This window comes from Mustela erminea, chromosome 16 (genome assembly GCF_009829155.1).
Source record: "Mustela erminea isolate mMusErm1 chromosome 16, mMusErm1.Pri, whole genome shotgun sequence".
Lineage (NCBI taxonomy): Eukaryota > Metazoa > Chordata > Mammalia > Carnivora > Mustelidae > Mustela > Mustela erminea.
In genome coordinates this window covers 63,056,477-63,078,708 of record NC_045629.1, presented here as the reverse complement: position 1 = coordinate 63,078,708, position 22,232 = coordinate 63,056,477, and the positions used below count along the sequence as shown (strand labels likewise).

Sequence of the window (22,232 nt, the reverse complement as noted above, 5' to 3'; positions counted from 1 at the left end):
GTCCCCCCCACCACCAAAAAAAAAAAAAGTATTTGGGGCCCCACCCCAAACTGCCAAATGCAAATTAACAATTTCACAAGTTCCCAAGTTATAAGCCTATTAAAGTTGGCCAAGCATCATTCTCTGCCATTCTACCATGAATATATCAGACCTTATTGATAATAAAGTTTGCCTTTAGTCTTAGGGAAATAATTTTGGTCCATTCTTTTTCATTGTGAGTTTATTTAATAGTGTTAATTCCTCACACAGGATTAGCAGATAGGGAAATAATTTCCAAATTACATGCAAGTTACAATAGTTCAGGTATGATTCCTTTCCCCAGCCCATTAACATTTTGTCCCCATCAAGTTAAAGCAAAGCACATTAACACAGCTGAGGCCACGGAGGACAGAGGACTGTACATGATGCCTATTCACTTCAAGTCAGCTCTTGGCTCGGTTTAGCCACAAGCTGTGTCTCTGAAGTGCTTACTGCTAGAGTTTCATCTATCTCTGCCCCTGTCTCATAACTCGGCAGCTTCTACCTTCCTTTCCACCTCTTCCAACAAACCACCGTCACCTTCTACTTACGAAAAGTACTATATTTACCACATGACTTCTTTATTAATGGTAATTTAACGTGTCTTTTTTAAGTTGGCAAGGACTTTTCATTAAGATGTTAGCTTGTTAGTCATACAGGATTTAAGAGATCTACCCAACCTTATTTGCTTCCAAATTGTCCTACTATTTTTAGTAAGCAGTTTCGCAGAATGAAAGGAACAGAGTGAATCATGTTACAACAATAAAAATGTCTGCATTCTGCAATGGCTGGACGGGTTCGGAGGAAACACTATCCATCTGCTTTTGAATAAACACCCCGTCTCAAAGGTGCTGTAGGACGCACAGGAGAGATGATGGGCTTGAAAACAGAAGGAATGAATCCAAACGGTCACAGACAAAAACTCCCAGCTTAAGAGTTAAAACTGATCTTAGTGTTGAAATGCAGTTAGCAGGAAGATATTTTCTGAGAGAAGTCTAGGTAATTAGCATAGACCCTGACCCTGCTTCTGCGTCTGCAGCATTCCCTGGTCTCAACCTTAACCTTGACAAACCCCCAGTCGCACCTGTCCCATGCACCTGCAGATCCCAGGGCCTGCTCTGGCCCTTTGCGATTCTTTGCTGAAACCTATTTGCCCAAGCAGACCTTTAGTAAACCCAGACAGAGATATTTGCAGCCACCCTAGAGAGCACAATACTGACTCAAACCCCTGTGCCCCATGCTGAGCATGTGGCTATGAATAGGGTCTACCATTTCTTACAAAACCTTCCCTCACACCCCATTACCAATCATTTTCTTAATATCTAAGCATAGTAAGAATTGATATTTCAATGTTTTGTCCTTAATCTGTCTGCTTCTTATATAACTTCTTTGTCTGATTATAACATTTTTGACTAGGATTGTTGTCCTTAAAATGCATTTCCTTTTTGATAAAAAATAGTACATTCTCTTTTAGAGATAAAAAGAATATTGACAAGAAAAGCCAGAATCTACTATTGTTTTTTCAGTTACTTTCTATCCATTTCTCTGCCTAGCCCCAAATCTGAAAGAAGTTATTCAGTCTTTCTGGATTTTCTTTAATGAGGTTTAAGAGTCTCATGCAACAAATATTTTATACTTTGATTTTTCTTTGTTTAAAGAAGACTTAAAATTCTGGGGCACAATGTTCACTACTCACCCATTACTATCATTGAAATACTCCTGAAAATCTCTCCATTTTCCTTATTTCTCTTCTAATGCTATACCTCCTACTTAATATATATACAAACAATATATAATTAATTCTGTTTTTGAAATTTGGCAATTCAGAGGAATAAGTCTACAGAATGGTGCCTAATTCTTAAATAACTCTGCTATCAGTTGGTTGTCTTTTTCTGTAACATGTCTTTTTCTGTAACAGTTTTTATTTCCCACTAAGTCTCAGGTAAGGGTGTGTATGTCATTGTGAAGTAAGACAGAAAGAGCACAGTTGCTTTCATAAACATATGATGATGTTTATGTATATGATGATTGGGTTGATGGCATCATCATTCAGTGATTGTCCCAAATCAGACAAGTCATCAACTAAGTAATCAGAAAGGAAAAGCTGACTGTTTTCAACTAAAGGAAGATTAAAGCTGTAAGTTAAATCAGCCCCATCATGGTTTCAGTCAAACAAATTCACAATTATTAAAATGAACTTATGCAGATTCATCAAATAAGTCTTTCCAGGTAAGTCTTTTCCAGGTAAAGGAGATGCTGACTGCAGCGAACTTCTGTAACAAGAAAAGTTAACTTGACATTTTAATACACAGAAATGAATGAATATGTTGATAGGATGGGACTCTGCGCCAAAACAGAACATACACCTGGTTCAAAAGAATTAAATCAAGCAGATTTAGGGGACTAGGGATGTATATGAAGAAATTATATAAAATCCACGAAGGGGAAGAAGGTGGGCTTGGATGGAGATCTAATGGATAAGAATAAAAAATAGTTCCAGAGAGAAGAAGTGATAGTACCTTGAGAAGTCTCCCTCCTTGGAGGGAGAGAGGAAGGGGGAGGAGAAACAGTGGGGAAGAGAGAGAGGGGGAGAGAGAAAAGGAGGGGAAAGTGGAGAGGGAGATAAATTTTCAAATAAGGATTACAAATGGGCCTAGAGCAAGTATAGTTAAGAGGGACATTTAGAGTATCCAAGTATTTTCAATGTTCTTAAAAGTTGGGTATCTGATAAAGATTTACCCTACCTTGCTGGCTATTTAATTGTTCAGAAAATAGAAGGAACAAGAATAATAGCCACAATTTACTGAGTAATTACTCAGTTTCCAGCATTATGCCATGTACTTTGTACATATGATCTCATTTAATTCTTTCAGAAATCATGAAAATTATTATTCCCATACAGGTAGTAAATGGCAGGGCCATCTTGCAGAGCCCTGAAATTTGGGGTAAGGAGGGGATCTATTTTATAGTAATAGCATTACCCTCAATAATACGGAGGATCAGGGAAGACTCTCTTGAGGAAGTGACTGTGGAATTAAGATGTGGAAGATGAAGAATTAGACCAAGGGGAAGGGATTGAAATGCAAGACTGTTTTAAGCACAGCAAACAGCCAGTGCAAAAATCTTGAGGCAGAAGTGCTCATAGAGCATTTAATGATTTAGAAAGTGGAGTGTCTGGAGTAGTGAGAAAGGGGGAGAGCAAGCAGCAGAGGAAGCTAGAGCAGGAGGCAGGGGCTACATTAAGTATTCTGGCTAATAACCTGAAAGCTATGAAAGAGTTTTTAGAAGGGGAGGGGAGTGATTAGACATGTGTTTTGCAAAGGTTCTTTAGGTTGAGAAAGGTTCTTTAGGCTGCAAAGGTTCTTTGCAGGGAAGTGATTAATTGAGGGAAAACAAGAATGGAAGTGGAGAGACCAGTTAAGGAGGCCACGGAGAGAATGGAGACTTGATGGTGGATAGACAACAAACTGAACAAAACAAAACTAATCTTCATATAACCCTCCTCCATCTGTTCTGTCTCGGTGTATGGCTTCCCAGTCCAGTCCATTTCATCCTTGCAAGTAAGTCCCAAACTAGAGGAATCATCTTTGGAACTCCCTCTACTACAACACCATAAGGAATCTGTTGACCAATTCCTGCTGGTTTTATTGCCTTTAAAAAAACTCCACAAACGAACATAAATTACACCTAGACATTTACTCTAGTCCTCTCCAATATGCTTGAATGGTCTTTCTAAAATGAAGAAGCCTCCATTAGTGCCCAGACGCTGAAATTCTGCCATGAGACTTTTGCACATGATGACAGGATGTTCTCTCTTCTTGGGAACTCAACCTCCACATCCCAGCTCCTCCTCAATTGCTCAAGGAAGACCTTCTCTTCCATTCCCAAATTCCCCACTTTGGGGTCTCCTTGTACATTTGGTTTTTTGTGGCACAAGTATTTCTAAAAATTCCTCCCTAGCTATACCGGAACCTTCATGAAGGCACGTACTATCTCCTTCAATTTCATGATTAGGCCCTAGACCCTATCTGTCACAATACATGGTTCGGAGACCATCTATAAATATAGATTGACTCAATGAATCCCCCAGATTTGTGGATCTTAAGGGTTTTATGTTATCTTCGTCACTATGGAACCATTAAAATTAATTTTTGTGTCCTGGCAAATCTGTACAACAGATACTCCCTCTAAAACAAGCGTAGGAATAAAGGTAAACCCTTTATTCCTACCTTGCCAGTGGATATTCACTCTACTGGCAAGCACTGCGCGTGCGCTACCTGCCAGGTCCGCAACACTTGAAGACCCTCTGGCGAGAGAATCACTTTTGCGCTTGCTCAGTTTGGGGCCGCACAACCAGAGGGCGGGGAGGGGGAAATCCGACGAAAAGGAAATGGTCACTGCGCCTGCGTCGCTCCTTCTAGGGCTCAGGCTGGCTGCGCAGGCGCATAGAAACCATTTTGACCGTAAACATCCTGCCGATTTGAACCGAGGATTTGGGCGGCAGGAAGAGCCGCGGCGTAACGGCAGCCATCTTGTTTGTTTGAGTGAATCGGAAAGGAGGCGGTGGCTGTTGCCGCGGCGGGAGCTGCTCCGAAGCTACACCTCACAGGGGCTTCCCCCCCCTTTCCCCGCCCCCTCCCCCGACCCTTTTCCCCTCCCCAGGCCACCCAGCCCGCCCAGCTCCCCGGCGGAGAGCAAGGTAAGATACTGGGCCAGCCCCTCTTATCCTAGGGCTCCCTCCGCCTACCCCTTCCCTGCCGCCTTGCTGTCTAGGAGCTGGACTGGGGAGGCCGGGGGGCAAACGGAGGGAGAAGAGCACTCGCCGCGCCCCAGGACGGTGGCCGTGCTGCCACCCTCCGGGCTCCGGAACGGCAGCGCCTCCCGCCCAGGCCTCTTCCCCTGGGCCCGCCCTCGCCCGGGACCCGCGCAGCCTGGGCCCGCATTCTCGCTTGCTGGGTAACAAATGGTTCTGGTCCGTTCCAAGGCGGAAAAAGCCGTTACTCCACCAGTTCCCCCCGGGAGCCGCATCTCCTGGAGGAGGTGGAGGAAACCCCGGGCCGCGGAGGGAGAGGCGGAGGTTTGAACGAGCCCGCTCTGGGGACTGGGCCGCCTACTCCGGTAAAAATGGCTGTCTGGGAAGACGCGGGGCGGGAGGCGGCGGCGGGTCGGCGCCCGCGTTGGCAGCTCCAGGGGGGCAGCAACCGTGCGCCGAGCTTGGGTTCGGGGGTCGGAGATGTGCGGGCGCAGCCTTCGCGGGCGCTGTGGGGCCTCAACACCGCCGCGGGCCCCTCTCCAGGGACTGCTGCTGCTCCCCCTCCCCCTTTTTAAAGGAAGATTTTGTTGGGAATACTGCGTATTGGACAGACCTATAGAAAACCCGACCAGGGGAAGTTGCTTTTGATTCCTAGGGAATTAGCCTAATTGGTCCCCACCCCCCGACTTTTTTTAATGATTAGGATATGGAGTGTTTTGATGCTGATACAGGGGACGCTTTGGGAAGGTGTGTGTTTCTGACAAATACTTGACGTCTTTTTGCTCGCCGGGAAAGATGGATCTGCGGGGTGACACTGTCTAGTTGTGCTGCCAGCCCTAGCAGCCTCCTTCAAATTTGAAAGAAGAAAACGCTGGGGGGCTTGTCTGCCCACCCTGTGATTCGTTAGGCTGTCTTAAGCGTTCAGAAACGCGCTGGTGTTTTTTTAAGGTTTTCTGGTAAAGGCTTGTGTTGATCGGCTCTCTTTGCAAGCGAAGATTCATATTTGCTCTCATAATGCTGTTTAGAATCATCGCTGAATTCCAGAAAAAAAAAATTCTTATTTTCATAAAATGAATGCAAATGCCAGTGACTTGTGTGAGTCGGCAGAATCTTGGAGACGGGGACTGGAGAAGCTTTCCTAAGTTGTAGTCATTAAATTTCCTTTTTTTAATGTTGGAGGCAACTCATAATTATTTTTTAAAAAGACACTGATGACATATACCATATCCAGTGATTAAATTATTAACAGTTCGTAAATGGTTGAGGTGACAGCAGTGCATAACTAATGAACATCGTGCGTTTTATACAAAGTCAGAATTACATTGGTGAAGTGTAACCTAATTTAATTTTTGTGTTGTTTATAAAGATAGTACATTAGAACACTCAAGAATTAAGTTTTCCACTTAGAGTGGCATATGTTTAAAGTCTTTTTAAAGTTGATTATTTCTTTCCTGATGAATTTCTATTTACTGGGACACATATTCTGAGAAATTTTATCTTTTTATAGTTTTGTACAGAAGGGAAATTTCTGATTTTTGAGAAATAAAGGTTTTGTGTTATTTGTTTAAATGTGATGTCAGGTTGTTAGGCATGATCATGCTGACCTGTATATGCTCTGCTGTGTGATTTTTTTTTTTTCAAAGTTACTGTTTACTTACATCTAGTGGATTGTGTTTGCTGTTCCGTTTCGTTCACATAACCCTGCTTGGTAAATAGCTTCAATTTATAGATGTGTAAGCTAAGACTCAAATGTTAAGTAACTTTTAACCCTTACTGAAGAACTAAGGAGGGAGCCGAATTTGAATCTAGGACCTTCTGATTATAAAAACTCTTGTTCAAAGAACGTTAGTACCAGTGTTAGTGTGCAGTGTTGGAAATAACTTCTGTTCCTGAGACACTCCCCAATCCCTCAGAGGTAATTACATTCTTACATGAGTTAGGTATAGTTCTCCGAAGTTAGTAAATCCCTGAATTTCAGTCTTCAAGGTGTTTATGGTTTGTGAAAATGAACCACACAGACTAAGGAGCTTAACTTTCCAGTTAATGGCAAAGCAGGATTGTGTCTTGACATTCAGTATATCAGTATTTACTTTGAGTGCATGGTATTTGTGTATGTTCTCAGTTAACAGTAAAAAAGGTTCCCAGTGGACTCACCTTCCAAAGGTAACCACTGTCATCAGTTTTCATTTGTATGCCACAGAGACTTTATGCAAGAGCATTAAATATATATTAGAGCCCTCCTTTAAAAAAATACAAAAACATATATGTATATCATTGTTTAAGGCCACACAAAATTCTGTTATATGGCTGTATTTTGTTAAAAGTCGCTAAGTAGCAGCTAGGTAAGTTATTTCTAATATTTTGCTGTTAAAATTCATGCTGGCAGGGCAACACAGTATTGCAGTTAGAGATGTGGGCTCTGAAATTTAAGTTCCCACTTGAATTCTATGCTAGCGACCTTTGGCACATTGTCCTCTCCTTTACTCCGTTTTCCGGTCTGGGTGAGATTTTTAAGATTTTTTTGTTCTTATAAATATTTTACACCTCCCAAGTATATCTTTGGCATTGTACTTGAAGTACATTTTCTGGTTTAAAGGTATCAGTGTTTGAGGTTTTCATAAGATGTTGGCAAATTGTCCTTCAAAGAGGTCATACCAATTTATACAACCATTGTCCTGCCTTGTTTTCTAACAGTGAAATATCATAATTCATACTGTAAAAACATGAAATTACTTTTAGGGATATTGAAAAAAGTTTGCTGCTTTAGGGGAAAAAAAAGAGAAATCATGAAATTGCTCAACTATGCTCTGGTACCAAATGCAGGCGTTATGCTAAGATCTTTTGCAAAGGATTAACAGAGATATACAGAAATTCAAAATCTACAGAGATTAATCAACTTCTTTTCCTAAGATTGGTTAAAGGATAGTGATACTAAGGAAAAAGATTGTTTTGAAGCAATGATTACACTTTCTCCATATTCAGATATAAGGCAGTACTTGAGCCACCACTGTTCTTCAGGCTTCCTTTAGTTATTAGGGTGATTTCCTCTTGCTAATTGTTTCCCAGAATAATTTTAGCACCACTCTACTTTAGTTACCCCCATCCCATGCCAAGAAAGCATCTATTTAGGAATCTCTGCCTCCACATAGCTGGGATATTTTAGGCATGGTACTTTGACTAGGAGCTTAAGTCCTGGCCATGAGCTACTAACACCTGTTGAAAAGAGCCAGTATTAATTTCTAAAATCTCTAGAATTTTTTACATGTGTCAATTATGAGATCACTTGGTGTATCTCATTTCCTTATTCATTAAGTACGTATTTAGTAGTTGACATGCAGTGGGCAATATTCTAAGAGCTAAATATTAAGGAGATTTTTTTTTTTAATACAGCTATCTTCTGCAGTGAAACTTAGGACATCTTGTGTATGACAGTGGCCGTGTTTCTAAGAACAGACTGCCATTTTGAATTTCTACAAAATCCTGTAGACTTTATAGGGCTGTAGATGGAGCTTAATTTTCATACTAATAAATGTTTAGGCTTAAAGTAAAAGCACTGCTTTGCAACATAGATTCTTTGGTTATGGGAAGCATATTTTGAACTATAAAATACTGCTGAGCAGGATATAAGATACACTTGAAATGTTATTTAATTCTTCTACCTTAGGTAGAGTATTTGATATGAATTCTTCCTAGTTTCATATTCCTTAGTTCTTTTCTTCACTTCACATTTGAGAGAAAGAGTTCACAACATTGAACAATTGATGAAGTCTGGTTTTTTTTCCCCCCCTTTGGAGACAATTTTTCTTGTGTAAATTAGAGATCTCCTGGGAGCATCTGGTTCAGCAAATGAGAATTTCAGGACCCTTTGCCATTAAGGGAGAGGAGACAAACCTGATTGAATTACTTTTGCACCACCACCCTCCACCCTTTCAGACTTTTTTGACAGACAGAAGTCTCTTGCCTATGATATGTTTAACTAATAAATATTTTCTATATACATCACTGGAAAGAATGGACACAGTTCTTAATTCACAGTAAAGTAAGCAAAGTCTCATTTTAAAATTTACAGTCTCTCTATAAAAACATGAAAATTAACGTTTATTTACTTTGGATTTTTTTTAAGCTAATTCAAAAAGGAATTTTTATTCTAACTAGCAGTGTATAAAGGTTGATACTTCTGTATATCCTCATTGGGCTTTGGTGTTGCCATTACTTTTTATTTTAGGTCTTATGATAGATGTGCAGTGATTTCTCATGGGTCTAAATTTGCATTTTCTTAATGACTGGTGATGATGAGCATCTTTTCTTGTTCTTATTTGCCATTGTTAAATCCTTTTCTGTGAAATTTCTTTTGCCTGTTTCCTAATTAGACTTTTTTACTTGAGTTTTTAGAATTCTTTGTTCTGGATCCAAGTCCCTGTCAGATACATCATTTTTAATTTTTCCCCCATTTTGTACCTTATCTTTACATTTTCAGCTCTTTCCTATAACAAAATTTCCTTATTTGGGTGTTTTTTTTCCTTTATGGGACATGTTTTTAGTGCTCATCTGAAAAAACTTACTGGGATGCCTGGCTAGCTCAGTCAGTTAAGCCTCCGCCTAGGTCTTGATGGAGGGGGAGGCTACCCAGCAAGGAGTCTGCTCCCCTCCCTGTTCGAGCACATGTGCTCGCTCTGGTGCTCTCACTCTCTAATTCTCTCTCTCTCAAAAAAAAGTGTGTGTGTATATATATACACCAAGCTTTAGGTATACCAAAGGTTTTTCCCTCTGGTTTTTTCTGAAAATTATAAACTTTTACATTTAAGTCTGTGATTTATTTTGAGTTACTTTTTATATAATGTGTGAGGTTTGGATCAGGATTCCTTTTTTTTTTCCCCCCACCTGTGGATGATGTCCAGTCATCCAAGCATTATTTGTTGAAAAAACTATCCTTTCCCCTTTGTCAAGCTTCTTCATCTTCGTGAAAAATTAGTTGGACTTAAGTGGATTTCTGGGTTCCCTATCCTATTGTATTGATCTGTTTCTTTTTCTGTCTGCCATACAGTGTTGGCTATTGTAGCTATGTAAATCTTGAAATTGGTTAGATAAATTGATCCCAATTCTTTAAAAAAAAAAAAAAAGCTATTCTTATTCCTTTGCTTTTGCATATAAATTTTAGAAACATCTTGTGAATAGCTGTAAGAAAACTCACTAGGATTTTGATACGTGTTAAAGTTTCTTTTAAAACTAAACATACACTTATCATACTACCCAGCAGTAAAGGTCAGGACATTCGTCCCAGAGAAATGAAAACTCTGTTCACTAAAATTCTGTATACACAGATATTTATAGCAGCTTTATTTGAAACCTCCTCAAACTAGAAGTGACCAAATATCCTTTAGTAAATGATTGACAAAGCAAATGGTGGTATACCCATCTCATGGAATGCTACTCTGTGATAAAAAGGAACATACTACTGATGCTTGAAATCATTTGGGTGGATCTCAAAGAGTGTTAGATGGTCGGATCCAAAAGGTCACATACTCTATGATTCCATTTATATAACATTTTCAAAATGACAAAATTAGAGATAAAAACAGAGTGTTGGTTGGTGAGGCTTAGGAATGGTAGAGAGGAAGGAATGGGTGTGGCAATTTAAAAGGATGGGAGAGGGAGAGCTTTGTATTGATAAATTAGTTTTGCATTTTATTTGCTTACGATGTTGGTTACACAAATAAGCACATGTGATAAAATGGCATAGAATTATGTATACACATTGTACCAACGTCACTGGCCTGGTTTTGATACTGTATGTAAGATGTCACCATCGGGGGGAAAGTAGTTAAAGGGTAAGTGGGACCTCTCTGTACTATTTCTGGGACTCCTGCAAATCTATAATTATATCAAGGTCAAAAATGTTTTTAAAATGTTTAAGTACTTCTCATGTGGTATGGATGTGCTTGAGTTTATTTATGTAAAAACATGACATACATCTTCTAGTTCTGGGCATTTTAGAAAGAAATTCATCTGGCAGAATAGATTTTTTTAATCTTCTGTGAAAGAGGGAAAATAAATAATATAAGGGAACTGTTGGGGCGCCTGGGTGGCTCAGTGGGTTAAAGCCTCTGCCTTCTACTGGGGTCATATTCTCAGGGTCCTGGAATCGAGCCCCGCATTGGGGGCTCTGCTCGGCGGGGAGCCTGCTTCCTTCTCTCTGTCTGCTTGTCTCTCTGCCTGCTTGTGATCTCTGTCTGTCAAGTAAATAAATAAAATCTTAAATAATAATAATAATAATAATGACATGAGGGAATTATCAACACGGGAAATATAGGAAACATGCACAGTTAATGTACTCTCCAAGCTGGAGTTTTTAAGCTGCTTTTTTTTTTCTTTATGTATTTATAACATAGCTTACTGAAAGAAAAATAATATGTGAATAACAATTACATTTCTACTAAGGCTATTTTAGTCATAAGATAAATATTACAGCGTGTCATTGTCCTGAATATAGTATTTAAATTATAACTGGACAAGTGCTTTTCAAGTTTCTGAGTTGGGAAAACTATATATAAAATAGCTTTTAAGCTTCAGTTTTTCTAACTAGTCACCTGTAAAATGGAGGCGACCCACCTTCTTATCTTTATTTGGTACAATATGAATGTGTATTATCACAGTGCTTGTCATGAGATAGTAGTTACTGTATAAAGCATCTAGGTGAGTATCAGTTGTTAATGGGGTTCTTAAAAAAATGGAAATTTACACATTAATATCTGTTCCTGAGTGTTTTTCTTCTTTGACATAGTTTTCTTGCCATGAACAATGTATTATCTAGCTTTTGGCCACAGTCAGACTCCACAGTCAGTAATCAAGATAGGAATGGAATGAACACTTGATGGAACTTCAGAATGAACAAGAGTTGTCTGGTGACAATTTTTACTAAAAAACGAAACAAAATCCTGGCACTTTTATTTGGAGTATAGAAATGGTTTGGCTCCTGTGCCCCTTTTCCCTTCAGCTCTTTATATTTTGAGGGTTTTTTTCCTTCCCCTCTCAAAACTAAGCAGTAGGTTCTTTTAAATGTGTATTGTACTTTACTCAAACCTTTCAAAGTTCTTATATTTAAAAGAATTGGAAACTTCTATTTTCAGATTTCTTACATGTCTTGATAAATCTTTGTTTTCACGTGGTATTTATATTAACTCTTTTTCCCTTTCAGGTTTCCTCCTGTTTCATAATCAGCCGGAACAATGTTCTACGCACATTTTGTCCTCAGTAAGAGAGGGCCTCTGGCCAAAATTTGGCTAGCGGCCCATTGGGATAAGAAGCTAACCAAAGCCCATGTGTTTGAGTGTAATTTAGAGAGCAGTGTGGAGAGTATCATCTCACCAAAGGTATGTTTGATATTGATACTTTTTATTCAGTTTGTTGATTGTTTACTGATATGTAAAGTAGAATTCTGTAAAATTAGGTTAACATCTGTGTATATTGGAGGCAAAGAAAAATTTGTAGATTATCCATAGTTTCAGTTTGATGCTCTGTTCCCTTTAAAAATTCTGTAAGTGCACTGATACTTTCATTTGCCAGTTTTCATGGTAGCTAAGTATGAGGTCAGGCAGTACCCAGATATTTTATATTTGTCTTTCTAGATGTTTTCGTACTAAAATATGTATGTAAGTTTTTCTAATTTGGGAATTTAAAAAATATTCAAAGAAAGGATCCATTAATTGGGAAAGGTTGTAGGGATCAAGATCTAATTATCTTATCCAGCTGGTAAATAGTGTCCATAATGCTTGTTCTTCCTCAGCAACATAGGCCTGCTTGCTCAAAAATACCCAGATTTTTTCTGTTTCTTGAAGATAATCCAACTTTTTCCCTGTCTCAGAACTTTTATACTTGCTGTGCTCTTCTCCTAAATATTTAATTACTGTCTCCCACTAGAATGGAGGCCTCATGAACGACCTTACCTTATCTACCTTGCTTACTGCTTTGTACCTAGAGGAGCTTTTACTGACATCCTCTGAAACTCTTCTGAAGCAGTGGTTTTTCACCCTTGAATTTCACAAATAGTGTAACTAAGTAAACCAGGGTTTTTGTATTGCCAAGAAGGGACTTTAGAACACACAATTACATCTATTAACATCATTAGCACTTCATTGAAAAGCAGATAAATTGACTTCAAAAATGTGTAAGGACTAATCTCAAAGGAAAAGTCCTTAAATATGATTTTATAGAAATATCTGTGTTTTAATGGTCCTTTCTTGGACTTTGTATTAACACACAATCACACCCATTGTCCTTTTGAGAAAATGTTCCAGATCACAGCTGTCTGGACCAGCATTGTGAGCTACTCTTAGATTTGGCAGTTTGGATGCTGCCGGTTGCCATAGTGTGTTAAATAAGAGTAATTCTTGATTGCTGAAAGAGCAAGAGGATCTCAAAGGAATAAAGCTGGGATCTAGACGAGACTTTTTCAGAAAGTCGTATGGGAAAGGAGATGTTTTAAGTGAAAAAGTGAAAGTTTGTATTTTTAATTAGAGCTGAATTATAAAATTTCCATCTCTCTGGAATTTTGGCTGGTTTTAGAGTTAGAGTTGGTGGAATTTGTTACTAAAGACATTTCTATCATGTTAAAATTTCTAAAACAATATTAAAATAAAAACTTTACAAACCAGAAAATAGGTGATCTCTACTCCTACAACTTAGAGAAACCTTTAGGATTTTGGTATGGCTTCTAAAACGTGTCCATGTTTTTTACACGTAATTTTTCTCCTTATTCTATGTGTACACAACTCCATTATACGTTTTATAACAAGTCTCTGTTCAGGAAAACCTCTGCTCATAGCTTTATCATCATTTTTGATATTGCATTATACAGTGTCCTCGTCTCTTATCCACAGAATTTAAATGTAGAAAACAAAACGGGAACAGACTTGACAAAAATTGAAGTGAGGTCACTTGTATATTCATATATTCAGTATAGAACCACTAGTGGATATGATTATTAGAAACTGCTTTAAATAGATGCTACCTGGAGTGTCTTAATATATATTATATGTGCTGCGTTATCTTTATGACCAAGAGACTCTGAATTCCAAAACACCTAAGATTTAAGATAAAGGATTATGGATCTGTAATTCATTGTTCTGATTGTACATGATTTATTTTACCAGTCTCTTCTTTGGATAATCTTTTTTTTTTTTTTTCATAATTTCTTGAATTTTCATTCCTCTGACCCTGTACAGTGTATTAAAATATACAAAAGATTTCTTTAGGTAGTAGAACAACAGGTTTATTTTCGTCTTCTTAAAAAATAACCATTGAGTAAATACTGCTTGCAAATATTTTGTTCACATCTGTGTCTTTCTTGACTTAATCTTTATGTGAGATTAGAATACATCAAAACCAGTATTGCATAGAGAAGCTTCATGTTCAGTGATCTTTTGTTCATATCTGTAAGTTTTCCCTTAATGTTGATGTTTAGGAACATAATCAATGGGCCAGGTGATACACTTAATAGACTTCTGGTAGACATTCGTAGTTTGCTGCATAGGGAGATAGTGCCAGTTTGCACTGCTCGTCAAATTGTATGAGAGTATGAGGTTTTCTACTTTTTATAGGTATGCTTACTGAGGTAAGTGAATGGAAAAAGGAGAGGTTGAGCTGTTTTCTTGAAATTAATATGTGCAACTAATCTTTAACATCTATAAACATATTGAGGGTGATTTGGCTTAAAAGGATTACAGATTTTTTTAGTATGTGCAGAGTATTTTGTACTCTGTCAGGGAGGCTACAAAAGAGTACAAGACAATCTGATAATAAGGTATGTATGAATAGCCACAAAGCACGGCACGCAGTTCTGGAACAATGTAAAAGACTGGACTGTGTGAGAGAGAAAGAATAACTTAACTTTTTAAAAACCATTTCTAGGGGCACCTGGGTGGCTCAGTGGGTTAAGCCGCTGCCTTCGGCTCAGGTCATGATCTCAGGGTCTTGGGATCGAGTCCCGCATCGGGCTCTCTGCTCGGCAGGGAGCCTGCTTCCCTCTCTCTCTCTGCCTGCCTCTCCATCTACTTGTGATTTCTCTCTCTCAAATAAATAAATAAAATCTTTAAAAAAAAAAAACCCATTTCTAAGTGGGTTATTTGATTGATCTTGTTTTATTTTAGTAGACTATAAAGATACCTCCACAGAGTGAACAGACTTGAAAATTTCTAATGTTTGTTCTTGATATGCAGTTCTTGTTGTGGGTGAATGTCGGTTTAGTTGTTTCCAGCAAGTGTCAGATACATAGCTCAGTTGCAGCTGCTTGTGTTCTGCCCCTTCTACCCCCACCCCTCTGCTGGAACAGCCACTGGTTACCTCTGTAGAGCTTTCTCTGCATATATAGCCCGTGTTCCTTATTACATCTACACTCTTAACATGAGCTAGCTCAACAGATATGGCATACTTCATTTTACCTACTCAATTCTGAACCAAACTAATATACAGGGTAAGTTTTTACCCATACTCCACCTTTTCTCATAGTTGTTAATCCTTTACAAGATAATTGCACGCAAAGGGTTTTGAACCACCCCCATCCTTTCTTAAGTGAAGGTGTCAGTATTTTAAATTTCCTAAGACCACATCATAAAAGTAGATTCTCTTTTTCCGTGCGGTGCAATATTTTAATTGGGCATTTTCATATCAAGGATTTTTCATATGATAAGTCCTAGATTTGGTCACAAGTTTTGTAATTTTAGATACCTAAGAATTTATAGCAGTAAATTTCATAATTTGTTTTTTAAGTCATGTGAATTTTTCCATAAACGTAGAACCTGAGAGTCATTACAGATAGAATCCTAGGCTGCTGTAGACAGTAGACATATAACTTAAAAATATACTGTTTCATTTTTTAAGTAACATAATGTATTAATCATAACTTAAGCAAATGATTAACAGCTTTATTTGCTACTTCAGAAATTGAGGACTCTGTGGTAAATGATCTAGGGAAGTTTGAGTTCATGTTGTCTTGCTCTCAAAAAATTTTTTGAATTATATTTTGGATATATAATTTTGAATCATTCTGAACTTTGAATTCATTCTGTTGAGGAGTGAATCATTCTGTTTATTGATTTTTGAATCATTCTGTTTAGATTCTGTATTTACTTTTCTTTCTTTTTCCAACTACTGTATCTCATCCCACACAGTGGCTCTCACATAAGTGCTGAATGAAATCTACCTTAAAAAAAAAAAAAAAAAAAGGAAAAAACAGGCTGAAGAGTATATTTTCTTGTGAAAAAAGATGGGCTACCATTACCCCTTATTAGTTTGCCTTCCAGTCAACTAATAAAACTCGGTGAAAAATGGCTTAAACAATAAGGAAATTAACAGTCTTATTTAACTAGAAGTGTAGAAATAGGGAGATTTAGGATTATTCGAGCAGTTCAATGATGTCATTCATCTAAGGACTCAACCAGTTTTTTTTTTTTTCTTTTTAAAGATTCATTTATTTATTTTGCTCAGGAGGTGGGGGCAGAGGAAGAGGGAGAGAGTGCCAAGCAGACTCCACACTGAGCACAGAGCCCAATGCAGGGCTCAGTCTCATGACTGAGATCGTGACTTGAGCTGAAACCAGAAGTTGGGTACCCAGCTGACTGAGCCACCCAGGCACCCTCAGACTCACTAATCTTATGTTGGTTTCTTGTCCTTGTACTTCGGCCTCACGACTACAAGCGGCTCCAAACCCCACCTGCTCACAACACAGAAAGGGAGAAGAAAGAGGCAGGCATTCTTTTATTGGGAAAATCTTTCCCAGAAACTGACCTACTTCGCTCTTCTTTCTCATTGGTTGAGAACTGGGCTTTGTGCCCGCTCAAGAAGCATTAGCAAAGAAGAATGAGTCAGTTCTTCAATGCTGGGGACAATCATTTCCCAACAAAATCAGAGTTCAGTTAGCCAGCAAGGAGCAACAGTTATGGGGTAGCAACCAGAGTGTTCCATGTTCCTTCATGTGCTTATGACAGCAGTCTGTGGAGTACCTTACAACCTGCTTCATAGCTGCCTTCATATCTGTGTTAACTGGTGAATTACTACCAGTCTGTTCTTTGTCGATATTGAAGATTTACTGGTGAAGGCATAAATAAAATAAAATACAAGTGATTATAAGGAAATGTCAAATAAATGATTAAAAGTATAAAGAGAGAAAGTAAAAGCTACCTATAAATGCTCAGAGTACAAGCTTTTGAAGTATGATATCTATAAAACCAAGAAAAAACTTTATAAATTAGATTAATATTAATGTTTTACTCATAGGTGAAGATGGCACTCCGAACATCAGGACATCTCTTACTGGGAGTAGTTCGAATCTATCACAGAAAAGCCAAATACCTCCTCGCAGACTGTAATGAAGCATTCATTAAAATAAAAATGGCTTTTCGGCCAGGTATTGTTGACTTTTTTTTTTTTTTTTAACTTTGGAGTTTTATGTAGTGTGAAAACCTGCAAAGCGTATGTTCTAGATACATTCATTTTAATTGTAGAACAAGGAACCCTTCAAAAATAGGGCAAGGCTTAGAGAGGCAGTGGGTCAAGGGAAGAAGTGCACATTTTTCATGCATTTGGAATTATGACACTCTACTCTTTTTTAACCCCTTTTCGTTAGTTTTTGCAGAACAGAGTTGAAATATTGAAAACTAATTGTTACATGATTTTTTAAAAATGTGGCTCCAAGAAGAAAAATCTTGGGATTTAAATTTTTTTCCTGGATAATTTTAGCATATTCTTAAAATTCACTTTCAACCTGAGAGTTTTATTAAATGTTCTCTGTAGTTTTTTGCTGTTTTATCGTAGGTCATGATTGATTCTAAAGCTGAACTCTAAGAACCAGATTTCCATAGATAGTAACTACGGTTTTTATTTGAATTCATGTTTCACTTCATAATTTTTTAATAAGCACTGATGAGATTTTATTGTAATTAATCAGTGTATAGGAGAGATGCCTTTTAAGGTAGTTCCTGCTGCGGTTGTATTTTAGTACTATAATATGTGAACAGTGAATCTTTTGAGATCTAAGATCTTATTTAAAATAATAGTTGTACAGATGGCTAACAGACACATGAAAAGATGGTCAGTATCACTCATCAGGGAAATACAGATCAAAACTACAATGAGATATCACTTCACACATGTCAGAATGGCTAGAATTAACAACATGGGAAATAACAGATGTTGGTGAGGATGTGGAGAAAGGGGAACCCTCATACACTGTTGGTGGGAATGCAAACTGGTGCAGCCACTTTGAAGAACAGTGTGGAGGTTCCTCAAAAAAATTAAAACTAGAACTACCTTATGATCCAGCAATTGCACTACTAGGAATTTACCAAAAGGATACTAAAACACTAATTCAGAGGGGCACATGCGCCCCAGTATTTATAGCGGCATCATCTATAATAGCCAATTATGGAAAGAGCCCAAGTCCACTGACTGATGAATGGATGAGGATGACGTGAGGTGTGTGTATACGTACACACATATACATATGTGTACATACACGATGAAGTATTACTCAGCCATCAAAAAGAATGAAATCTTGCCATTTGCAGTGACGTGGATGGTGCTAGAGTGTTAGCTTACGCTCAGCAAAGTAAGTCAGAGAAGGGCAAATACCGTATGATGTCACTCATGTGAAATTTAAATAAAACAGATGAACAGAGGGGAAAGGGAAAAAAAGAGGGAGGCAAACCGTAAGAGACTCTTAATTATAGAGAACGAAGTGAGGCTTGCTGGATGGGAGGTGGGGGTGGGGGTAGGCTAAATGGGTGATGATTATTAAGGTGGGCACTCGTTTAGATGTAAGTGTTAAATATAAGTGATGAATCACTAAATTCTACTCCTAAAACTAATACTAAACTATATATTAACTAACCAGAATTTAAATAAAAACTTGAAACAAAATAAAAACCAAAGATGTTTAGGCAGCTGTGATACTCCAATGATTTCTGACCTGTGGCTACTAACTCCATTTTGCTTAAATAACCATGCTTTTTGTCTTTTAAAGCAAAGCATTTTTAGTATAGACCACTTGAAGAATATAGAGAAATAAAACAGTGCAGTCCTGCTTATCCTAAAGTAAACAACTCCTCTTTAACATGGAGAGTGCTCCTTTGCAGTCATTTGTCTTCTTACAGATTTCATGTTATTGAGAAAACGGTCATTAACCTTTTTTTGTTGATACATCCTTTTAAAGACATCACTTTAATGCCTAGGTAGTGCTTTGACTTTTTTGTTGAAAAGCAGATAGTTTGGCTTATGATTATAGAAAAACAGAAGTACTTGTCTTCCAGTGGTACGTTGTGTATATTATCAGTCTTTCTAGACTATAAATGTACTGTCTTTACCTTCCTTTGATCTCTGGATAATCTCTGCTCTAACTGCTAGACCTTCAAGCTTACCATTTCTTTTCCAGGTGTTGTTGACCTGCCTGAGGAAAATCGAGAAGCTGCTTACAATGCTATTACCTTACCTGAAGAATTTCATGACTTTGATCAGCCACTGCCTGACTTAGAGTATGTCCCTCCTCCCTCTTTTAATTGTTGACTTGGTCTACAAATAACGTTACTTGCATCAAACATATAGTTTTCTTTGAAATATTTTAGCATCAAGTTAACAGGTTAAAATGCATAAACTTTCAAATAGGATAGTGTATTCATATGGAACATATAACTTAGAATTGTTTTTTCTGTAAGAAAGTTGTGTAGATAGCAACTTTAACAAAGCTAAGATAGGAGAATTCTGATATTCTTAGGCCAAAGCTTGTATAAACTAAACAGTTTTCCAGGTATGTGCTTTATATAATGAAATCAGCAAACATGAACTAACTACTGGTTATCATTTTCCCAGGTTATACTCAGCCATAATTTCTCGTTTTTTGTTTTTTGTTTTTTAAGTAAACATAAGAGATAACTCTTTGAAGAGCAAGAAAAGGTCATTGTCACCACATAAATTTAAGAGGGGAAAGTTGTAGAGAGAAGGCCATTATAGCAGAATACTGTAGTGTGTTTCCCTTTTCTTAAGTCTTCAAAACTCAGCTGTCTTTGTATGACAGGGAATGTGCCTGTAATTTCCTGTGATTTAGTAGCACATCTGACAACTAAGAAACCCTCTATACCAGGCCCCCCCCTTTTTTTTTTTTTTTTTTTGAGAAATTTCTCTGCTTCTTAAAATGATCTATGACTCCTATTTATTATTTATTTTGATATGTGTGTGTGTTATTGTAGGTGCTATCTAGCTGCATCCCCCCCCCAATACAGTTTTTAAAAGTTTTCATCATGGAAATTTAACAGCTAAAAAGTAGATTAGTGTTAGGAACCCCATGTACTGATCACCCAATTTGTTTAATTACCAATATGTTGCCAGTTTTATTTCATACATATTTCCACAACTCACCTTCCAACTCCCACTGGATTATTTTAAAGAATAGATATCTTACTTTCTTTGTAAATACTTCGGTATCTATTTTGAAGGAATTTTCTAAATCTATCCATAATAACAGCCCACCTTTAAAATAAGTTACAATAATTCCTTAATGTAATATTCAGTCAGCATTCAGATATCCCCAGTTGACACACAAGCCTTTTTTTCTTCAGTTTGTTTAAATTAGAATCTCTATAAATTCTCCAAACTGTATTTGGTTGATATGTCTCAGAAGTCTCTCATACTTTCACTTGCCATTTATGTTCTCAATTGGGCCAATGGTAATTCCACATTGTTGCTTAATATTACATGTCTTGTATTTAATATTTTTAAACAGTATGAGATTAATTTGTTAGAGGAAGAAACTGTCTCAGAAAAGCTGGGTAACCAGCGTTTACACCACGACCCTGATGAAAACCCATACCTACCTAGACAGTGCATTTTTAAGTTTTTCCTGTGTATACCATATTACCTAGGTAGTGATTTCAAATATTAAGGCTTATAAACCATGATGACTTTTGTATGTATATTTTTTCCTTGTAGAGAGAATTAGGATTTTTTTTTCTATATACATTGCAGTGAAATTTGAGATGAAAATGTATTTGAAATTCTTTTAAAGTGACATCGATGTGGCCCAGCAGTTCAGCCTGAACCAGAGTAGAGTGGAAGAAATAACCATGCGAGAAGAAGTTGGGAACATCAGTATTCTACAAGAAAATGATTTTGGTAATAGAGAAACAGATTACTAGCCACTAGCTAGTAATGTTAGAATTATGTTGCAGCACAACTAGTGATTTGAAAAAGAAAACCCAGACATATGTTACATTCATTGATGACAGAAGGACAAAATTTCATCTCATGCTTTTTCATCAAGAAAAGAATTTGCCTTCCTACCAGTATATTAAGCATCAGTCATTTCCGTTGATGCACCAAACTTGAGTTTATTCTTTGCCTATTCCTGCTTCCCGTATAGTGATAGATCCTATATACGGATCTGTGTGAAAAGTCCCAAGTCTGAAGTAATGCCCCCTTTTTTTTTTTTAAAGATTTTATTTATTTGACACAAAGAGATCACAAGTAGGCAGAGAGGCAGACACAGAGAGAGGGGAAAGCAGGCTCCCCGCTGAGCAGAGAGCCCGACGTGGGGCTCGATCCCAGGACCCTGAGATCATGACCTGAGCCGAAGGCAGTGGCTTAACCCATTGAGCCACTCAGGCGCCCCAGTAATGCCCATTTTTAAACTAATCACTTGGCAACAATTTTAGTATGTACCTACCTTTTTTTGTTTTTTTAAGATTTTATTTGTGAGAGTGGGCTGGGATGAGGTGGGGTGGGTTGGGGTGCAGAGGGTGCCCCACACAGGGCTGATCCCAGGACTCTGGGATCACGACCTGAGCCGAAGGCAGATGCTTGACTGAGCTACCCAAGTGCCCCATCTACTTCTTGAACAGTGTTTAAAACAGGTAGCCAAATTGTTTTCTTGATGAAAACACATAACGAGGTTTAAGTCTGAATGTTTATGCAGTGTAACTTATAGACATATTTAAATGTACTTAATATATTTAGGATAGCCTAAATTTTAGTCCTATGTTTGAATGGGCTAGTCATGCCCCAGAATCAGTTTATAAAATAGAGATGCCATGGGTTTAAAGTTTTGAACTGGATGTTTTAATACTCAAAGGTAAATAAGGTTTCATTTAGCAAATGTGACATTCCAATTATAATCATTAGCTGTTTTCTTTCATGACATGTTTTTTCACTAACAACTAAAATTTGTTCAGGTGACTTTGGAATGGATGATCGTGAGATCATGAGAGAAGGAAGTGCTTTTGAGGATGATGACATGTTAGTGAGCACTAGCGCTTCTAACCTTCTGTTAGAGCCTGAGCAGAGCACCAGCAATCTGAACGAGAAAATTAATCATTTAGAATATGAAGACCAATATAAAGATGACAATTTTGGAGAAGGAAATGATGGTGGTATATTAGGTAGGTGACAACAAGGTGATTATTCTAACATTTCTTTGTTCATT

General features: G+C 37.8%; 1 protein-coding gene across 2 annotated transcripts in view; it reads left to right on the top strand.

Moving 5' to 3' along the window:
* The first annotated feature begins 4,498 nt into the window (after positions 1 to 4,498).
* Positions 4,499 to 22,232, top strand: part of RAD21 (RAD21 cohesin complex component) — a 28,707-nt gene continuing 10,973 nt past the window's right edge. The window contains exons 1-6 of one of the 2 annotated variants that reach the window (XM_032316049.1): positions 4,499 to 4,717; positions 11,967 to 12,141; positions 17,042 to 17,171; positions 19,194 to 19,293; positions 20,820 to 20,926; positions 21,982 to 22,188. In XM_032316049.1, the coding sequence (XP_032171940.1) occupies positions 11,998 to 12,141; positions 17,042 to 17,171; positions 19,194 to 19,293; positions 20,820 to 20,926; positions 21,982 to 22,188 (688 nt within the window). In that variant the 5' untranslated portion in view covers positions 4,499 to 4,717; positions 11,967 to 11,997. Of the gene's footprint in view, positions 4,718 to 4,939; positions 5,137 to 11,966; positions 12,142 to 17,041; positions 17,172 to 19,193; positions 19,294 to 20,819; positions 20,927 to 21,981; positions 22,189 to 22,232 lie in introns of those variants that run through there. The other variant, XM_032316050.1, reaches the window with a different exon arrangement.